This window comes from Rhyacophila brunnea, unplaced genomic scaffold, assembly GCF_057557595.1.
Source record: "Rhyacophila brunnea isolate RB1 unplaced genomic scaffold, BYU_Rbru_1.0 scaffold_22, whole genome shotgun sequence".
Classification (NCBI taxonomy): Eukaryota; Metazoa; Arthropoda; class Insecta; order Trichoptera; family Rhyacophilidae; genus Rhyacophila; species Rhyacophila brunnea.
The window spans coordinates 15373984-15393805 of NW_028232882.1; the positions used below are offsets into that span (position 1 = coordinate 15373984).

The 19822-nt window shown below is 31.4% G+C and overlaps 1 protein-coding gene across 7 annotated transcripts in view; it reads left to right on the forward strand.

Moving 5' to 3' along the window:
• Positions 1–19822, forward strand: part of Nost (Nostrin) — a 92408-nt gene that overhangs the window by 51518 nt on the left and 21068 nt on the right. For all 7 annotated transcript variants that reach the window (XM_085949445.1, XM_085949448.1, XM_085949451.1 and 4 more), the window contains exons 4-5: positions 9061–9201; positions 11046–11127. In XM_085949445.1, coding sequence (XP_085805571.1) covers positions 9061–9201; positions 11046–11127 — 223 coding nt within the window. The remainder of the gene's footprint in view (positions 1–9060; positions 9202–11045; positions 11128–19822) is intronic.

Below are 19822 nucleotides of genomic sequence, written 5' to 3' on the forward strand. Positions count from 1 at the left end.
ATCTGATCATTCCACTTCATTGGGGTTTATTCACTGCAAATTTTACCAGTATCCGGAAATTTGTACGTCAACAATTCACCGCAGGACACTTATTCGTGCGCCACAATACGTGAAACATGAGTTCGTGTAACATTTAATCAAATGACGAGTTTTTCGTTGAACATTTCACCGTGGAGTATATTTGTACGTATGCTACAACATGTGACGAATTTTATGAGATGTCTTTACTAGGTTAGGTTAGGTTAGGGGTAATCTAATTGGAAAAGTACTATTTGCAAACTATCGCCGCATTTTGTAAGATAGATACAAATGTATTCCACGGTGAAATGTTCAACGAAGAACTCGTCATTTGATAAAATGTTATACGAACTCATGTTTCACGTACTGCGGCGCACGAATAAGTATCCCACGATGAACTGCATACGTACAACTTACATGTAATCTATTTTGACTATCTGAAATAATTAATTTCTCCTGGGCCTTGGCGGACTGTGAATGTAATAACGAAATTTCAAAACTTAAATGTAGCTATAGTTGTTATGAATTTTTTGCGTGATTAGCAATTATACATCGGTAATCCCACTTCGTAAGTAGGTGCAGTTTTTTTTACAGATTTAAAAAATAATTCGTTCCAATAATGGTGTATTATTTATCTTATAAAAATATATTTAATTCGTAATAATGTTTTTCGCTCCCCCATAATTAAAAAAAAAGTCAGCCACTGTTGTGATTTGGCTCTCTGCTATGCATTTATTCAACGTGACGAAATCGTCCGAATTTCTTCCGCATCACAAATACCCTCATCTATTTCTGGTCATCACAATAACTGGCGACGTATCCAATCTCTTCTTGGGGAAAATGCAGTGCACTTAATACTGTTTTGTTACTTGCACTGGATTAGATATGTCACCATAACATTCTACATTCTGTAGCATCTCAGATACCTATCAGAATACTTTCAATTTTAAGAAGATACATCATATTTTTGAAAAACTTATTTAAAAAAAATAGTTTAATTAATCGCAGGTACAAAACGTCGATAATAAACTTTGCTAGCGCTGAACTTCGGTCCCAGTGAAATCAGTAAAAAATGTAATTTATCTTAATTGATAATAGAGCCGATCGCTTTCGTTTGTACATAACTACTTCAGTTATAAAGTTGTTATTATAAATAATTCGCATGAATCATAAACGAATCGATAGCTTGAAGGTTAGACACTCATCCGAAAAGTGAAAGATGTGAGATGGAGTCCCACTTTTCCAATAAGAATATTTCTGAGGTTTATTAGAAATTAAATATTATCTATAAGTATTTTTTTTAATATGTTGCGTGTTCATTGAGACAAGTATATGCTCAGCACATCTATATTACTAAATTTATTAGAATAACAAGGTAAAGTTGCATAATTACATTTAAATACATCAATTAAGTGAAGTTAACATTGCATCATTATAACCTATATTTAAGTGAAACACTATTACATACCTAGTAAGTATTATATACTATTAAATAAAATAATAAAATAAATAATTAGTTAATAATAAGTAAATTTAATAACAGCTAGGATTAGTTTTGTAGCCTTATAAAGATATATTCAAGTGAAGACTTGAGTATTAACCAATATTTTTTACTACTTTGATTAATATAATTAAATTCTCTATTAGGTATTTGGGACAAATTTAATTGAGACATAAATTTGATAATATTTCTCAATAATAATTCTATAATAGCAATTCCGCGGAGGGAAGCTAAAATAATGAAAATATAATATTATCCTATTAGTCCCGATGTGTGGTGATTTGCGTGTAGGGATGCTGTTGGAAAAGGTACATATTATTATTTGTCTATTGTTATAATATATTATTAGATATAAGACATGAATCAATAAGTCAATTGATGACTAATCAAATTCTCACAGTATTATGTTATATTGTTAAATATTATAGTAAGTGATGTTTTAATATAAATAAATAAGGGATACATACCTTTTTAGATTTAGTACTGATTAAATTAGATTTATTGTGTACATTTAAGAACTAGCTGTCTCCCCGCAATATTGTAGAGAGTGTAATACCATGTAATTGTTCACATCATAAAGTCGATAGTTTATGATGTTTTTTGTGGAATATCAGCTGTTTGGGGAAACTAATTAATATTCTCCCCTTGACCCTTGTCCGTGGGAAGACTGCAAGTGCAGTGAATCTCTATTCAGTATTCAATCTATATTATTATATTAAGCATCTTATGAATGTAAAGATGACTCTTGTTTCAGACGCCATACTGCTGAGTTATGTATGTTAAATACCTAATTATACAATAATTTGTCAATGAAATGATTTCAATAAAGTATTTTAATAAGATAAAAAAATCGTTAATTACTAATAATTTTTCGGCTAATTATAGCAGCCTGGTTAAGCCGTCTTATAACACTGTACAATATTATCTACTTTGGGGTTGTAAGTACCTCTTTGAACAACGGCGAGCAGCTGATACAGTAATATGATGTGATTGCGAATATACCTTGGGTAATTACTACTACGTGACCAGTGGTGTAGTGTGGCTTCAAACAGTATTATGCTATACATAACGTGACCATTTATTTTTTCCCCAAACCGGGACACCTAAAAAAAGCTAGGTACTTATCCATTTTAGGCGCTTTCATCCAATACAATTGACAAGATAGTAATGTTTTTTCATGTCATATTAGGTTACCTATTTTATTTATTTATATGAAGATTATCGGTAGGTATCTATGTTTAAGTAAGCGCACACAATGCTTGAGTTCCTACATATTTTTTAATAGTACCTACATATTATTATTTTATTAATTAATGAAAAGTAAACACAGGTATGAATACATGAAAATTTATCTATGTTATATTTTTCCGAAGAACAAATTTAGTATATCTGGTGTTGTTTTCAAAAACGAATAAAATTCTAGGCAGGATTTTTTCGAATATACCTACTTTCATAATTAACATTGCTTTAAGGACATCTACTTTCAACTGTGTTTTTTCACTCGTCTACAACTTATTCATAAGAGAGGCGACCCTTTCTACTGATGCATTAGTGCCGGGCAGACATAAAATATATTCAATAATTATACGAAAATTTTTGTGCTCCAAATTATTGGCGCGAAAGTGTTTGAACAACTCCACCCAACGACTTTCGGTTGAAACATTCCCAGTGTTCCATTCAGATACTTTTTGCGGTGTAATGTGATTAGAAAAAAGTGAATACTCATCAAATATTTCTGTATCTTGGTCACAAGTTTCGAAAACGGGACATTTTGGCGTCCCGAAGCTGTGTTCGGGGACACCGGGACACGCCGCCTGAAAACGGGACGTCTGCTCACATTAGTTATACATAATATTGTTAAATCACGCGAATAAAGTAAATTGTGTCGTTGTTATTCATAAATTAGGAAACAAATCGAGAACTGAGCGTAAATTTTTGATTAAACCGTATAATTCCAAAGCGATTATGGGAAAACCATAGTCTCTTTTTATTTAAGTGCTTTACCCAATTTAGTCATTCACACAATCTTACGTTGATACATTAAAGATATGGAAAACTTCTGGCTGACTTCATTCTAAAACTCTTAAAACACCACATGTTAGATGGAGAATTGGTACCTAAAATATTATAATAATTAATCAATGCTCCGGAGCTTTTTTGGTTAGGACTACACTGCTGTACTTGATTACTAATTACATTTGTCCAGTGGTTGTCCACTTAATGAGTGACGTCTGGCTGATTTTCATTTATTTAGCTTGGCGACATCTATTGCAATGCATAATCGTGTATACCTACATCATGTTATTTTTTGGATTTAATTTACAGTTCCCGTACTTATATACGTGAGGAGAGTCTACGTTTTATAACTTTGCACTTTTTACTATACTGATATGACTCTTTGCCTTATTACCTCGCATAACATTAGATCAAATTATATTCACTTGTATTAATATTATGTAGTAATAATAAAATAAAGAGATCATAATATATCTAAAAAAAAAATGTTTTCAAAATATTTTACATCATTTTCATCCTAGAGCCGGAGTGAAAGTTATGAAGCATATAGATACTGATACTACATATTGAAATTAAAACAAATTTTATGATTTTCTTGAGTACTGCCAATTTTTAGTTAGTATTTTCTTCAAATCAGGGGCTTAATTAGCATGGAAGTCTTGATTGACAGACACTTTACACTTTTTCCATACTGTTAGCTTTCATTAGACCAACATCTTGTTTCCAATGTAAACATTTTAAAATAGAATCGAAAAAATGTGTGTCAATTATGTTCGTTGACTCTTGTCTTAAAAAAGTTTCGAAACACGTCGCTATAATTAAGTTAGAAACTAAAACTTTTGAGTGTTAAATTTTATTAATTTTCAAGAAAATATTCAGTTTCCTTCTGGATCATACGGAAATCCACATTTAATGTGTCGTCGTCTTCAAACTAAATGAATTTTATTATAACATCCTGTTGACTTTTATTTGAATTAAGAATATTAAAAGGAAAGCCCGGAAGTGTATGATCTGAAGACATTAAATTTTACTACATTAATAGATTTTAATAATTTTTGACTTCTTTGTTCCGTGATATCACGTTACCTGTGGGTGTAAAGATGCTTGGTCCGTATCAACTGGAGGTAATGGACCTCGAGGTGATGTCGAAAAATTTAAAGAAATATTTGATGTGTTAACCAGAAAGATAATATATTTTGCAATATGTTACACCATCACAAAAGCCCTGCCCGTGATGGCTCAAATACTAGAATCTTGTTTGGGCCCAGCATACTCTACAGAACAGCAGGTGATAAGAAAAAAGTTGCCAAAATAATTGTAAATGTCGAGTATGATATGACATAGAAAAGACAAAATGATAAAATATGGTAATAGGGTATATACATTAATTAATTAATGTAATAAAACCAAGCTGTGTTTTCATTTTTTTTAATTGGCTTTACAAACCGATGTAGGTCTACCTCACGAAGAGGTTTCGTAATAGATTTTTGTTTTACCCAATCAATTATGACTATGCTCTAAGTGTAAACATACACTGATAAACAACATGCGATTTTACCAGACCCGGGATTCATAACTGAGACTCACGACTTTATATGCCGATGTGTTACCGCTCGGTCATCGCGAGCGTACATTTTCATGGTATAAAATGTTTAATTAGTGATATGGAACTGTTTGACATTACTTATTGTCAGTTGTCACTACATGTTACTGGAATTATAACCTTAATCAACAACCATTCCTCACAAAATACTGTTAATATAATAAAAAAGCTTTATACCCCCCGGAATAAACATTTTAATTTTCTAATTTATTTTAGCTAAAACGTACTTATTAATTTACAGATCAACGATTTAAAAAAAACATCGTATTATCCCGAATATAAAGCGATTATTTTATCTTAATATTTTTCTGTGTATATTATCCTCGGTCAGAAAAAATATTATTGGAAAATTTGTCGATCATCTAAAGAAAAGGGTTTAAGAAATGTATATTTTATCAATATAGATGGAAGTGAGAAAGATATTTTATAAAAAGAGGAAACTATAAGTATACATCTATCTATCGGCAATGATCCAAGTGGCACAAATGATGAAAAAATAAATCTTATTTCAAAAAAAATATTTTAATTTATCTTGTCAATCTTCGTCATCAGCACTTAGGTAGACGGTATGCGTATTTTATAAAAAGAAATGCTGTTATGTGCATGTAACTTAAAATTGCAATGATCACCAGGGAACACAGAATTAATGGGAACTGAAACCCAGTGGCGCATCCAGGGGGGGGGGGGGGGGGGCAAGGGGCCCGGGCACCCCCCAAACATAAAAATTATCAGAATGATTTTAAACATTTAAATTGAAAGCCAATAAACTACTTACACCTTGAGTTTAGACAAATAAAAACACGGCAAAAAATGATTGTAATTCCCAGCACCCTTTTTAGAAAAAATCTTAGATTTTAATTTCTAACACAAAAATTTCGAAACACTTATGTCGGGTTTTTTAGAAACCCAATCCCTAATGGAATTGTCAAAAAATTCTCGGTGTCCACCCGAATTCCAGTGTGGTGTAGGTCATGGCTGGGGAGGGCTGACAGGGCTCCAGCCTGGGGACCCGGGCTGTGGGGGGCCCGGCGTGTCGGGTTGATTTTTAGATAAAAACACATCATAAATTAGCTTTAATAGTAAAAAGAGTCGCCTACAGCGCTATTATATTTCATGCCCATGAAAATTTTAAATTATATAATTGTGCAATATATTTTATGATTCGACAGCTCCATTATTAAAGTAGATGTATTAAAAATCGCTAATAATTCACTGTATAAGTAGGTACCCTTAATTTGAACTAAACACAATTTGAAAAACGTTAATGTAGTGTTTCACACTGCCTTTAATCTTAGCGGTAGGTAGGGGGCCCGCCAAATATCCAAGCCTGGGGGCCCGTTTCAGGATGTGGGGACCATGGTGTAGGTACAACGAGTGCAATAGACAAAAGACCGGTAAACGATAAATTAGGCTGTGAAGAAGAAAAAGAGCCTATGGGACTAATTTACATTCTCCTCCTTGCCCCCCCCCCCAATATTAAATCCTGGGTGCGCCACTGTTGAAACCCAATGCGTATGGAGAAACAGGCAACCAATCTTGAGTGTGGAAGAATATAGAATAAACTTAAACACATCACTCTAAGCTTGTCCTTCGCTTTGACAATGGTTCTCGGTTTATGAATTGACGTTCATTCAATATTTGTGTATTTGAAGATTGAAACACACACTATTACACGTCTATAATGAGTACCAATTTCATTTTTGTATGACACTCACACATTCAAAACCCTGCTTCAAAATGTAGTGTATTGGGGTATAGCATATTTGAATTATATTTATTAATCTGTTTTGTGGTACATAAATACGTAATTGAATATATTAAAATTGTATTTATGTTTAATTTAAATTGTATTTTAAATAAATATTTCAGAAGTAAAAACGGGAAATAAAACGATAACATGGGAATTTGATGTACTAATAATTACAAGATAAAAAGAACTTTTTATATACAACATTTTTAAAAATTCTGTTAAATTATTATGCTCAATATGCTCAAACTTGTACTTGATATGAAGTAAATAAAAAAAAAACAAATATATAGAATACCGAAATGCCATTTTGACATTTCATTTTGATCTCCATAGTAGCGCACGTATATATCAATAATTTAGTTGCTAGGACCACCTCCTTAGCAACCAATAATAGTATTTTACTTTTTACGGATTTTTCTGAAATAACTTTCCATACGAAACAGAATTAACTGAAAATGAATTCAATTCTCCTTAAAGATGGCTAAGTGAATAAGAATGCATTGGCATCGTGTTCTGATATATTCTAAAAGTTTAAAATGTCTAACTAGTCGGGAAGTTAGTTAAAAATCGATTGCAAGATTTGTACTGGACAAACAAGAATACGAGCTAATAAAAACGTTGTAAAATAAAACGGTACCGCAGAAACTATACGCAAATACCGTTAATCTAACTAATATTTTAAAAACAATCTAATCAAATCCCAATATAATCATTCATTATTCACCGGTGAGATAAAATTGACTATACGCGTTCGGTAACTCGATGTAATTTAAAAATCGTTACAAAATCTTATGGGCTATTATGTTTTTACGCTCTATTTAGCCTGTCCGCTTATTTTGAGTTTTGCAACAGCTCTAACGCATGAGTAATACGTATTTTGGTAAGAGAGGTTTCGCATAATGGTACCGATTTCACGCAATCACAATAATATATGAGATTATGCATTTATTCAGTAAGGCACCTGCATTGTATAATTAGAATACGTGATCTTAGTATGCAAATATAGAAACTGTTACATATATTACATAGATATCCTGGCCGCTATAATGACTTTTATAATGATAAAACTGACCACAAGAGTTATCAAATTAGTAGGTACTATAGATTTTTAAAACGTCATAGCAGCCATTTTTTTTCTTAATTCCCACCAAAATTGACATTTGTATTCAGTATTATTTAGCAAATCATCATGGAAAGATACACAGTTTTACAGTTTAATATACAATTTTTTTAAAATAATATATTTATTTAATTTATAATTTATATAATTTTATAAATTTTTATAAATTTATATAATTTAAAATAATCGACATACAGAGCATACTATTCGTAATTTAATTGGAAAATGTAAGTCAAATGGTAAAGTGTGTGATGTTAAGAATCCAACTCGTCAAAAACGTAAACGTACTGCTGAAAATATCGATGTTATGTATCAAAGTGTAGATATACAAAACAATCAATTACACGTCGTTGTCAATAACTTGGACTTTCTTATCATTTAAAGGCGTATAAAATACAGTTGACACAAGAACTTAAGCCATATGACCATTTGGTGCATCGAAATTTTGCTAATTGGGCTATATATCAATTTGAAACAGACACATTATTTTATGGAAAAAAAACATCTTAAGCGACTAAGCTGATTTTTGATTAATTGCATTCGTAAATAAGCACAATCACATTAAATTTTGAGTAATTAAAACCCATATGCTATTCTTGAAACACCTTTACACCCACAAAAATTTACAGTTTGTTGTAGTTTATGGACTGGAGGTATAATTGGATCGTATTTTTTTTGCAAACGACTATGGAAATGCAGTTAGTGTCAATGGAACCGCTATATAATCTTGCCACTTATTATATGATTTTGATCAGGACAATATGTGGGTTGCACAAGATAGTGCAACATGCTATACAGTTCGTGATACAATACTTTCTAATGGCACTACATGAAATATTCTTCATAAAAAAATGTATTTGAAGGCATATAAAATACAGTTAACACAAAAACTTATACCACAAACTCAATCAAATATTTAAATAGTTAAGATCCAACCACCCCGTTCCGAAACAAGCACACACGGCTTCAGCGATGAGTACCCTGCCATTTCTCCAACGCAGGGCCAAATTAAATTGATTCTAATAATATTATGATACGATATTTTCTTCTAGGGCGGAAGTCGAGCGTCAATATTGCTGCGGAGTTCTAAGAGTTGGAGCCAGGGCGCGGAGAGCTGCTAAAGGAGTGAGTGGAGTAGCTTTGGCTTCAAGAAGAACTGCTTTGGATTTGGAAAGCAGAGCTCAAATTCACAGGTATGCATAAAATATATTTGTTAATAACTTAGATTAACTACTATTCTATTTATTTATAGACCAGTAGGTATACTTAATGATTTTATAAGATTTAAGACTCGATGGATTTATAATGCTGCCATTTTTTAAATGACGAATTTATTAAAATATTTAAAAATTAAAAACTGCAAAATATAAATTTAATAGGTAATTAAAAAATAGCAGTCAGAAAATTTATTTGTTGTTTTATATACTTAGCATAATGTTTATTCATTATTAAAATGGCAACACTCTCTCCGTGTTCATTAATATTATTCATAAATCTCTCTATCGATTAATCCGTGAAATCTACTAAATTGTTTGCTTTACCCTCAAATGGATGCAAATTTTTGGTGTTGCATAGACATTGGATACTCAACACAATCTAGATTTTTCCGAAACCAGGTTTAGTTGATTTTGGTTTACAAAATGCATTTATTGGATAGTTAAGTTAGCTGTCAATTTTGTTTAAAATTTGTCAGATCTTTATGCGTTATTTATTATTTCTTATTTGTCCGAATATCGGCTACCTAACGCATATGCCCACGTATTTGCAACGAACGTATTACTATGGCCCTTAGTATTTTATAGAAGAGTATGAGCAAAGCATACACATTAATTATTTTCCAAGTACTGATTCATTGTAATTTATTATTGGATGACTCAGTAATTATAACTATTGCTGCATAATTAATAGGTATGCAAATATTGATAATACGAAAGAATTTTGTTTATTTTTAAACCGTCTATAAACACATCCATATAACTGATGTTTATTTCTCACCTGTTTAGTGAAATATCAATATTTAAAGATATTCTGAATGATACATGTTACATAAGTAATGTGATGCCTATCATGTAGGTTACTGTAATTAATGACATATTTATGTTACTTGATATTATTATAAATAATGTTACGTTAACTTTATTCCAAGTATTGCGGTTGAAATAATGATAACGATAACGTCCTGTACGTAATACTGACTTATGTCAAAACATATCTACTAAAATGTCACACATTTTAGCATTATGAAAATGTGAAGTGCTATAAATACAATGTGTTAATTATTCATAAAATAAACCTATATAGTAATAGATTTTCTTAGAAAGAATGCGTTAATAATTAGTCATAAGTATTCGCTTACGTACGTAGAATAAAATCCACGTAATTTTTTTTCAATATTGTGTTTCTATACCGATAAATTGACAGATATTGTCCAGTTTTTAGCAAAATTGAGTTATTGCGGTATAAAATCAAAATGTGATACGATATTGTCTCAATCATGGCCCCCACAAGGAGGGGCTGACATGGCTTTAGACTGGGAGCCCGGACTTCGGAGGGGCCAGGCGTGGCAGGTCAACCAGTTATATTTTATAATTACTATTAGTGTGTTTCCTGCCTGATAAAAATGACTATTTATCCAATATGACGAAGGGTTACATCTTACATGGCTATCACAAAAGGGGGTCGCGATCAGTGCTTCATAATACAATGCTGAGTACAGACAATTCAAAGGGATTTATTTAAAAATACCAAAAATCGCTAAAAAAAACTACACTGAACCCTAAAGTTCCGCGGAATATCATTTGGGAAACACTACTGTATAATATTACACTACCCTTAACCTTAGCAATAGGTTGGGGGGCCGCCAAACATCGTGGCCTGGGGGCCCACTTCGGGATGTGGGGGCCATGGTCTCGATACAATATTATTTTTGTACAATGATTATATAAGTACCTACATAATTTTATGTGAGAGGGTAGTGAGTAATGTACAATTTTTCTTATGAATATTATAATAACACAACATATTATTAATTCCACAGGCAATTCTCAAACCGTCTCGTCGAAGAAGTAGTACGACCATTGCAGAGGCTTGTTACAACAAGGGATTCTGTCAGAAAACAAGTAAGTTTTTAATAATATTGCTACGTTAAAATGAACACAGAAAATAGTGAGATGTTATACCCTTAGGGGGACATGCTCGTCGAAGGTCAAAATTGAGTTTTTTTCCGTTTTAACATGTTTATATGCGACCGTTCCAAATTCAAAACGCATCCACCAATTTTATACTAGATTTTTATAAAAGACAAATGAAAGTTGTAAATACTGTCACTTGCATACTATCTGGTCACTATCAACGAATTTTTGTTTATTTTTTAGTACCATAGACTAATATACTATATACTATAGATAAGCCACATCAATGTGTAGAAGTGGTTCAAAATCATTCTCTATATATCTCTCTCTAATTTGGACTGGAGGTCTTCGTTTTAAAAAATGGCTCGAATCTTGAACTGGAGGTCTTTGTTTTAAAAAGTGGGACTTAGGCGGGAATTAAAAACAAAAACATATTATATGTTTGACATTTTATTTTTTGAAATACACAGAACAGCATATACAATAAAAATATAAATACATAATATTACAACAAAATATCATCAGATTATCGAAAACAGAATGTAATATGACAAATTCAATAAAATCTTAAATCAAAGTAAGGTTTAACATTTTTCAATTAATCACAAGAAATTTTACTGAAGGCTTATATAATTTATATTAAATGAGATAGCATTTAATTGGAATAATTCCATTTGTAATGCAATATTGAAACTATGTACACTGATAAATGAGCGGAAAACATTGCAAAAATAAATAGGTACATTTTCATTATAGACGATTAACGCCATGTTAATTTAAATACTTACACAAATTAATTCATGTAATTTTATTTTATATATTCAAGGTTCAAAATGATAAAATGTCATTTACTCTTAAAGAGTATTATATTATGATTCTCGCTAGAGAATCGATTTTTTGAGGAACACATTAGTTTATTTAAAGTACCCCTTAAAATATCAAATTTATCAAAAATCATGAGAATTTTTATCCTTATGTATAAATAGGTAGGTACCTTCTTCTTCTTTCTCGGCACTACATCCCGGGGCGGGATTTGGCCTCCTCTACAATTGTCCTCCACACGCTCCTTTCCCTGGCTGCTCCTCTCCAGTCTCCAGCCCTTCCCATCTTTCTCCAGTCCTCTTCGATACAGTCAGCCCACTTCTTCTTTGGTCTGCCCCTAGACCGTTTCCGCTGTGGGATCCACTTGGTCATGATTTTTAGCGTCCTGTGCTCAGGCATTCTCTCAACGTGTCCAACCCACCTTAGTCTTTGGGATCGACAGAATTTCACCACCGTTTCATGTTTTATTAACTCTTCTTACTCGTGGTTGGTAAATTATCACACCCTTTTACTGCACACCTATCCTTTGACATTATTTAATAAATTTTATCTAATATTAATTATCACTAGTCAATTATTACGAAAAATATTTAATTTCACACACGTTTTAGTAGATTTCAATGTGTTTTTCACCAATCCGGTTGTGTTTTGTTTCATATTCATTTGACATTTGAAAAATCCAGTAAACAAAATATAAATATTCAAAATAAGAACTCTCGACCTAATAAACTTATTTTCATAGGATAAATATTATGATGTATTATATTCCATTTTAACCTCTCTGCTGCGAATGTCTCAGAGCAGAGTACTTATGGTTAGTACGTTTGATTCCTGATCGGTGTGCCATCTGTTGAAAGTCACATTGTTTTTTTTTTTTTTGCAATACCTACCTCATGGATTCATGAGTGTTTTCATTTTGGATATGATCTGGAGTTAAGCGAATGATAAATAATTATTTATTTGTAAGTCAGTTAAGATGACACAACGAAAATGATAATTTACACATTATTATTTAAAATAGAAAGGCTAGATCAAAAAAAATGGCGCATCAAAAATGTTAAAAGATAAAAATATACAGTACGACAAACACTTATTAAATCAATAAGCACGATATGGTCACAGAGTAAATTGAATCGAGATTAAGGTACAAATTTACTGACGTATATTTATGTTTGGCCCATGATATAAACTTGTAATCTCTATCTGTCTATCCGTTTGTCTGATTTTAACGCAAAATCCACTCAACCGATATACCAATTATACAACCGAATATAGCAATTCAAATGACAGAAAAGAGTAGAATTAGGCTAGGGAGGTCTTTATCCAGCAGTGGATTGGTTCAGGTCGATGTTGATAAGGATGATAGAAATAGGTATAATATCACAAATTCGTTTAACCGCTAGTAATAGAATCAAGTTGAGGAATCCTTCATCCAACAGTGGATTGACCGTAGTTGTTGATGATGATGATAATAACGATATGAATATGTAGATAAATATAATATTAACGATTTTGATAAATACAGCAATTCAAATGACAGAAAGGAGTAGAATCAGGGTAGGGAGGCCTTTATCCAGCAGTGGATTGGTTCAGGTCGATGTCGATAAGGATGATAGAAATAGGTATACTATCACGAATTTGTTTAACCGCTAGTAGTAGAATCAGGTTGCGGAACCCTTCATCCAGCAGTGGATTGATCCTAGTTGATGATGATAACGATATGAATATGTATATAAATATAATATCACTTATAGTAGGTATGGTATAGGTAGGTATTTTTTTGCAACAATACTAACATCCATATATCACAAATTAAATAATATGTCACAATTTATTATAAATTATAACAATATACCTAATAAACATGCTGCACAATAAAAACTCTGTAATATGAAATATTATTAATAAATTATCTAGAGGATAATTAAATTACTGGAAATAATTGAAATAAGATTTCTCCACTTGATAAACACAAGGTTCAAAGAATATATTTATTTTACAAAGAAACATTAATAAATAATGAAGAGATAATAAACATACATTATAATTATTTAATCCTTCACGATCCTGCTGGGTGTCGTATTTGTTTCAAAAAGATTTTTTCTAGTAGTTATATATTTTTCAGAAGTGTTTTAAAATTATGTAAGTATGACATTTCTAAATCTTGTAATTATTCGTTGAATAAAAAAAATATTTATTACACATGGCAAATATAAATGTATAATATAGCTGGATAACATCTATGATAGCTGGTCACATTTTTCATCGCCATTTTGTAACAGTAGTTCTAGTAGATATCTACAATATCCTGTCACATGACATACCGCCATTTTGTTAAGCAGTCGATCCAACAGATCTCTACAGTCTGGACTGCATGCAAATCATTTAATACCTCTTAGGTGTATGCCTGATACACCCCCCTGTTTAGTACGAAGTGAAAAGTAAGGATCGATCCCATATCGATCCGTATGGGTACCTATTGGAAGAAAATTTGGGTGTCTAAGAATAAATTTTTAAAATGTATTTTCTCTGTCGACTTGTGATGAGTTATATTGTTCAGTATTGATCTAAAAATTGCCATCTGACCAAAATGCGTGTACAATTGGCAAGCTAAATGTTATTAAGGTATTTACAAATTATTTTTTTGCAGTCTTTATATAGTTTCACTTTTATGTAATATTAAAAACAAACTTGAAATTTCCATTATAACAATTTTATTATTCATTAATAAATAGTAAATCTCACATAACACCACATAATATGCTCTTGTATGTAGTTGTTTCTGGCAGCTAGTGTTGTTGGCAGTAATTAACAAAGCCATTATCGAATATTACACGAAAAAATAATGAGTGGATGAAAGCTTGCTAGATAAACCCAATCACGAATGTAAGATAGAACCGATCGATGATGCAACAATGCAATGGTTCAAATATCTTAAAATATTGGTGATATTTCCATACTTTTAATTATTGATTTCCTGCTTCTAAAACTAATGTGGAATTTGACGTGTCCGAAAAATTGTACGTATATAATTCACTGTTAGATATCGTATCAGAAACTAATGGCCGTATAGTATTGAGATACAATTCGTGTATAAATAAAATACTTTACGTAATAGAAACTACCGGAATACAAGGAAAAGACAGAAGAAAACAACAGGTAGGTAAGCAAATTAGAAATACAATCATATCGTGCATATTTATATAAAATTGGTTAACAAGTAAGTATTCATAAGTATCAAGATTTACAAAGTATATCTGATATAATAATACGGTCGATACTAATCAATATCAAATTAAGGGCCAACATGCTCAGCGTAGGTCAAAATGGAGCTTTTATGGTATTTTCAGAGCATAACCCTGGACATTCCTTAAACGTTGTAGATAATCTATTTATATAATTTTGAAGTCTTATTATCCTTTATATTTATTTTAAACGTTTGATGACTGCATAAAGTATTTTTATTACATAACATAGTATTCTTTCAAACCTCTCGCTCTAATGTTTTAGAATATACCTAGTAATATTTCAGTACATTCATGTGCAGTGGTGTTAAGATGTTTTAGTTTTATTAATTTTTAAACGCATTTACAAAACCATTAGTAAAATTAATGTTAACATTATATAGCGACATATTTATGATTTTACGGTTTAATTATAAATTAAAGATATGTGTTATACTATTTGTGCCCGTTATACAATATCTCTCACTGCCCAAACATCAAAAATGCCCGAATGAAGGACTCCACTATAACACACACGTGAGTTCTAAAAGGTAAGGACACTTCATGTCATTAAAGATAAATGACGGCAGAGCAAGTCAAGATTCTTTTTATTTTCTAAAACTCTTTCTTTAAGGCCATGCATTAGTTGAGACACGGTCTAAAAAGATCGTCGCTAGGCGATGCGCGGTTTGCGGGTCGCGGGTGCAAATGAGGCATGTCAAACCAAATATTATTTGTCTTATAAATCCAACATGTGTCCATTTAATGTTCTGTTTATTGTTTTATAAGTGACAATAATAATATATTCATTGACATGTTTTCTTTTTAAAGTAAATGGGTAACGTTTTAAGTCATCTTTACACGATTTAGGAATTATTACGGCCGTCGCCATCACGAAGCAAAATGACGTCCTTCCAGCTCTACATGCTCTCTCAGAATGGGAGCGAGTGCAAAATTTCGTCGCGCCTATGGTAGAAAATTATTTGGCGTTTCACTGATGAATCACCTTAAGGGGACGCTCTACAGAATTGCCCTTGAGAATTGAAAATATGATTTTTTTACATGTGGTCCGGAATTGTTGCTCTACTGGTAATATGCAAAGGTCGCCGACAATGCTTTGGTCTAAAGTAATAATAATGATCTCTTATTTAATTTAAATCATAACACTGTCAAAGTGTATAAAATATGGGGTGACCAAAAAATGATATCTTCTAATATACGTAAATGTTACTAAATTCAATTTGTTAATCAGGTGTTTGGTGGAAAACATTGCAACCAATATGATGGATAGCCACGATATAAACTTAATAATAATATATTAATAACGTTTTAACCTGAAATTGTCCGAGAGCTAAACATACGAAGGATGTTGAAATACATATCTACCTACATTTTTATTTCATGTGCTATCCAAAAAACATTATTAATGAATAGTATTTATTTTGAATATGTAAGACCTATTACATAACTATTTAAAAAAAATGGGTACATATTGTTTAATTCTAATGCATATTTAAAAAAAAAATAATATAGTGATGTCTGTTTATTATAAAAGAAAGTGACTTTTTATTAAAAGAAATGAAAACATAATTAATTATATTTTCATTTCTTTTAAAATGGAATTCTACCAAGTAAATGCTAACTCAATTAATGACTTTTTATTACTTACCCGATTAGTTTAATTAATTTAGTCTGACACTTTTACAAACAAGTAACGCAACTTTACTTTTAGTTGGTAGGTACAATAATTATTAATTAATAAAAGCCAATGCAAGAAATAATTTATACTCATAAAAAATGGTCACCCATAGATTTTTTTTTATTCAAAGCTAGCGATCGCAGAGAACAAGACAAAAAAAAACTGCCGACTTTATCGAATCAATCACCCAGGGCTGTCGAAGATGTCTTACTTGTTTTTATGATAAATTGTTTTTAATTGTGTGCAATTTGGCGGGAAAATATAATATATACAGTTGCCTACCATTCGGTTATCCCATGAGCTGGGTTTTGTTTACTCTTTTGCTGACATCCTACAGTTTTATCTGATATTATAAAAGTCACACAGTACAACAGTGTTTAAATCTAATATGTAATTGCACCGGTTTAATTAAAAACTATAACGAAATTAACATTTTAATGATTTACAGATTTTCCTATGTTATATCAACTTAATAGCAATTTTAATGAGACCAGATACATATGACGATATATCCAAAATACACATCATCAGATAATATGTGAAATATTTTGATAAGCAAAAAAATAAGAACAATACAAAAATAACATAACATAATCAGCTAGTCTTTTAATAATTATTTTAGATGAATGTTGTATGCCGTTTGACGCTTGGAAGTATGTAATTATTCCATCGGTACAGTAAGCTATTTTTAACTTTAAATTTGTAACTCTTTAAAACGTAAAATTAGATTGATATTATTTTGACAGCCCTGTATTCGTTCGGCCGGTTTCAGGTTACGTCGCATAAATGTTATGTTTGAAGGGAATAATAATAATGATATTCGTTCGACCGAGAATTGTAATTAATAATTATTGCGTTTCTTAAAATAAATCCCCGATGGTTAGAGGTTTTTGAGGTTAGACTGAATTAAAATGACGTCCTTTCAACGCTGAGGTTTATTTCTGACTAAACTATGAATGACCTTGTTCCTGTTCAGCTGAGTCTTAAGCACTAACGTACATGGTTGCTAAGTAAGTCCCATGCAGCATCGTTTCGGGACAAGGAAGTGTGGCACTAAAATCTTTTCATTCTGACACGTTTATAGCGTCATGGGAGGCTGCCGTGCACAAACCGCGGCTGCATATACATGGCAGGTGGAGATGGGGAAACTCAAATCATTGGTGACGGTCGGGGCGGACGATCGTCTTTAGGGTTTACCGGTGTAATTTGAGTTTAACAATATATCTATGGTTACGGTCGTCATATCGAAAGAAAAACTGTAACTTAAAACGGTATCGGTATTGTAACCCCATCAAAAAAAAACTGAATCGTTACTCATATTAATAATTTGACTCTTCTGACTTAAAAATTAACCGATTCTTGAGTTGCACTAATGACTAACAACAAATGTTAGATATTAGAATAATAATATTATAGTTACTTAAGAATATAGTTTTCTATGTTTACATTAAAGATTGAAACATATTTCTATTTTAAACAAGTCCACATTCAAGAACTCAGATTCAAAAATAAGCATTGCGCATTCATTGTTTACTTTAATAATCTTATTTCGGGTCTACGTACAAAATATTATTATTCTCTTCCGCAAAATAGATGTTATCTCACCTTGATAGCAATAAAATCATTACTACGGTAATATTTGACTTATCATTTATCTCTAAGAATTTCTCAGTGTATTATTAAGACCGTCTAATGCAGGGGGTCACAAACTTTTTCGTCAAAGGAACAATTTTGAAATCAAAAATATTTGGCGGGCTGCCCTGCCCTTTGTTTTGTAAATATTTTTTTTTTTTTTTAAAACATAAGGCAAAAAAGTATATTTCATTGTGCTAACTTATATTTTCAACTAAATATATAATATTATTACTCTTATTAATAGATTAAAAAATAATATTTACACCATGTGATTTATGCAATTGTTTGTTTGAAACTAAAACCTGCAATCTAGGCTCAAATTTTGTGGTGTGATTACGCAAAATGATATAGTTGTCTATTAATTTTGATCTTAAGTATGATTTATTAATGCTCATTGTAGAAAATGTTTTTTTCACAAATATAGGTACTTCTAAATAAAGAAACCCTTTGATGAGCATGTTCAACTACCTATATTTGGATATACCTCAAGTGAAAGTCCTCATTCTTGCCAGAGGATATTTAATTTTAAAAGTAATTTTTAATATTGGATATGATGAATAAAAAATAATACATATTTAACATAAATCTAGCGGGATACGCCAAAAAGTCACGCGGGACCTAATTTGCCCGCGGGACACACTTTGTGAACCCCTGGTCTAATGAGATTCAAGTTTACCTTTACGTAAGTGTAAATGTTACTTGACTCATTTGATATTATAAAATGATAGCACATTCATGTGTGCCAAAAATTTAATGAAAAACGTGCCATACTAATTACTCATATCAATAGCACCACTTTACTATAATATATTATACCACTACAAGCACATATAATATATAATTTTTTAGCATATTAGCTTAGTATTATTAAATTCACAACTTTTAAAAATATTTTATAAGTAGGTTCAGTTTCTTGTTAGACGTTCAATATCTGTATAGGAGCTTTCTAAAATACAATCTTTTGTGAATTTAATCCCTTTCATATTAATATTATTTCATATTTTTTTATTTTAAAAATACGCACAATTAAATCATTATTTACGTGTGCATATTTAAATACTCACCAAGTATTAAATAATAATATAATAATTTACCTATAATTTACGAACGTCTATTTATTTTCGAATTTCATTAGATCGTGTGGCGCCCAGTTGTGTCGGCGCCGAATCATCCTAGACCCCTTGTAACAGTACTCAAAAGTAAGCGTTTAATATAAGTGTGGACATGGCTCCCACAAGGGGGGGTGACAGGGCTCCAGCCTGGGGGCCCTGGCTTAAGGGGTCCCAGCCTGGCAAATTGACCA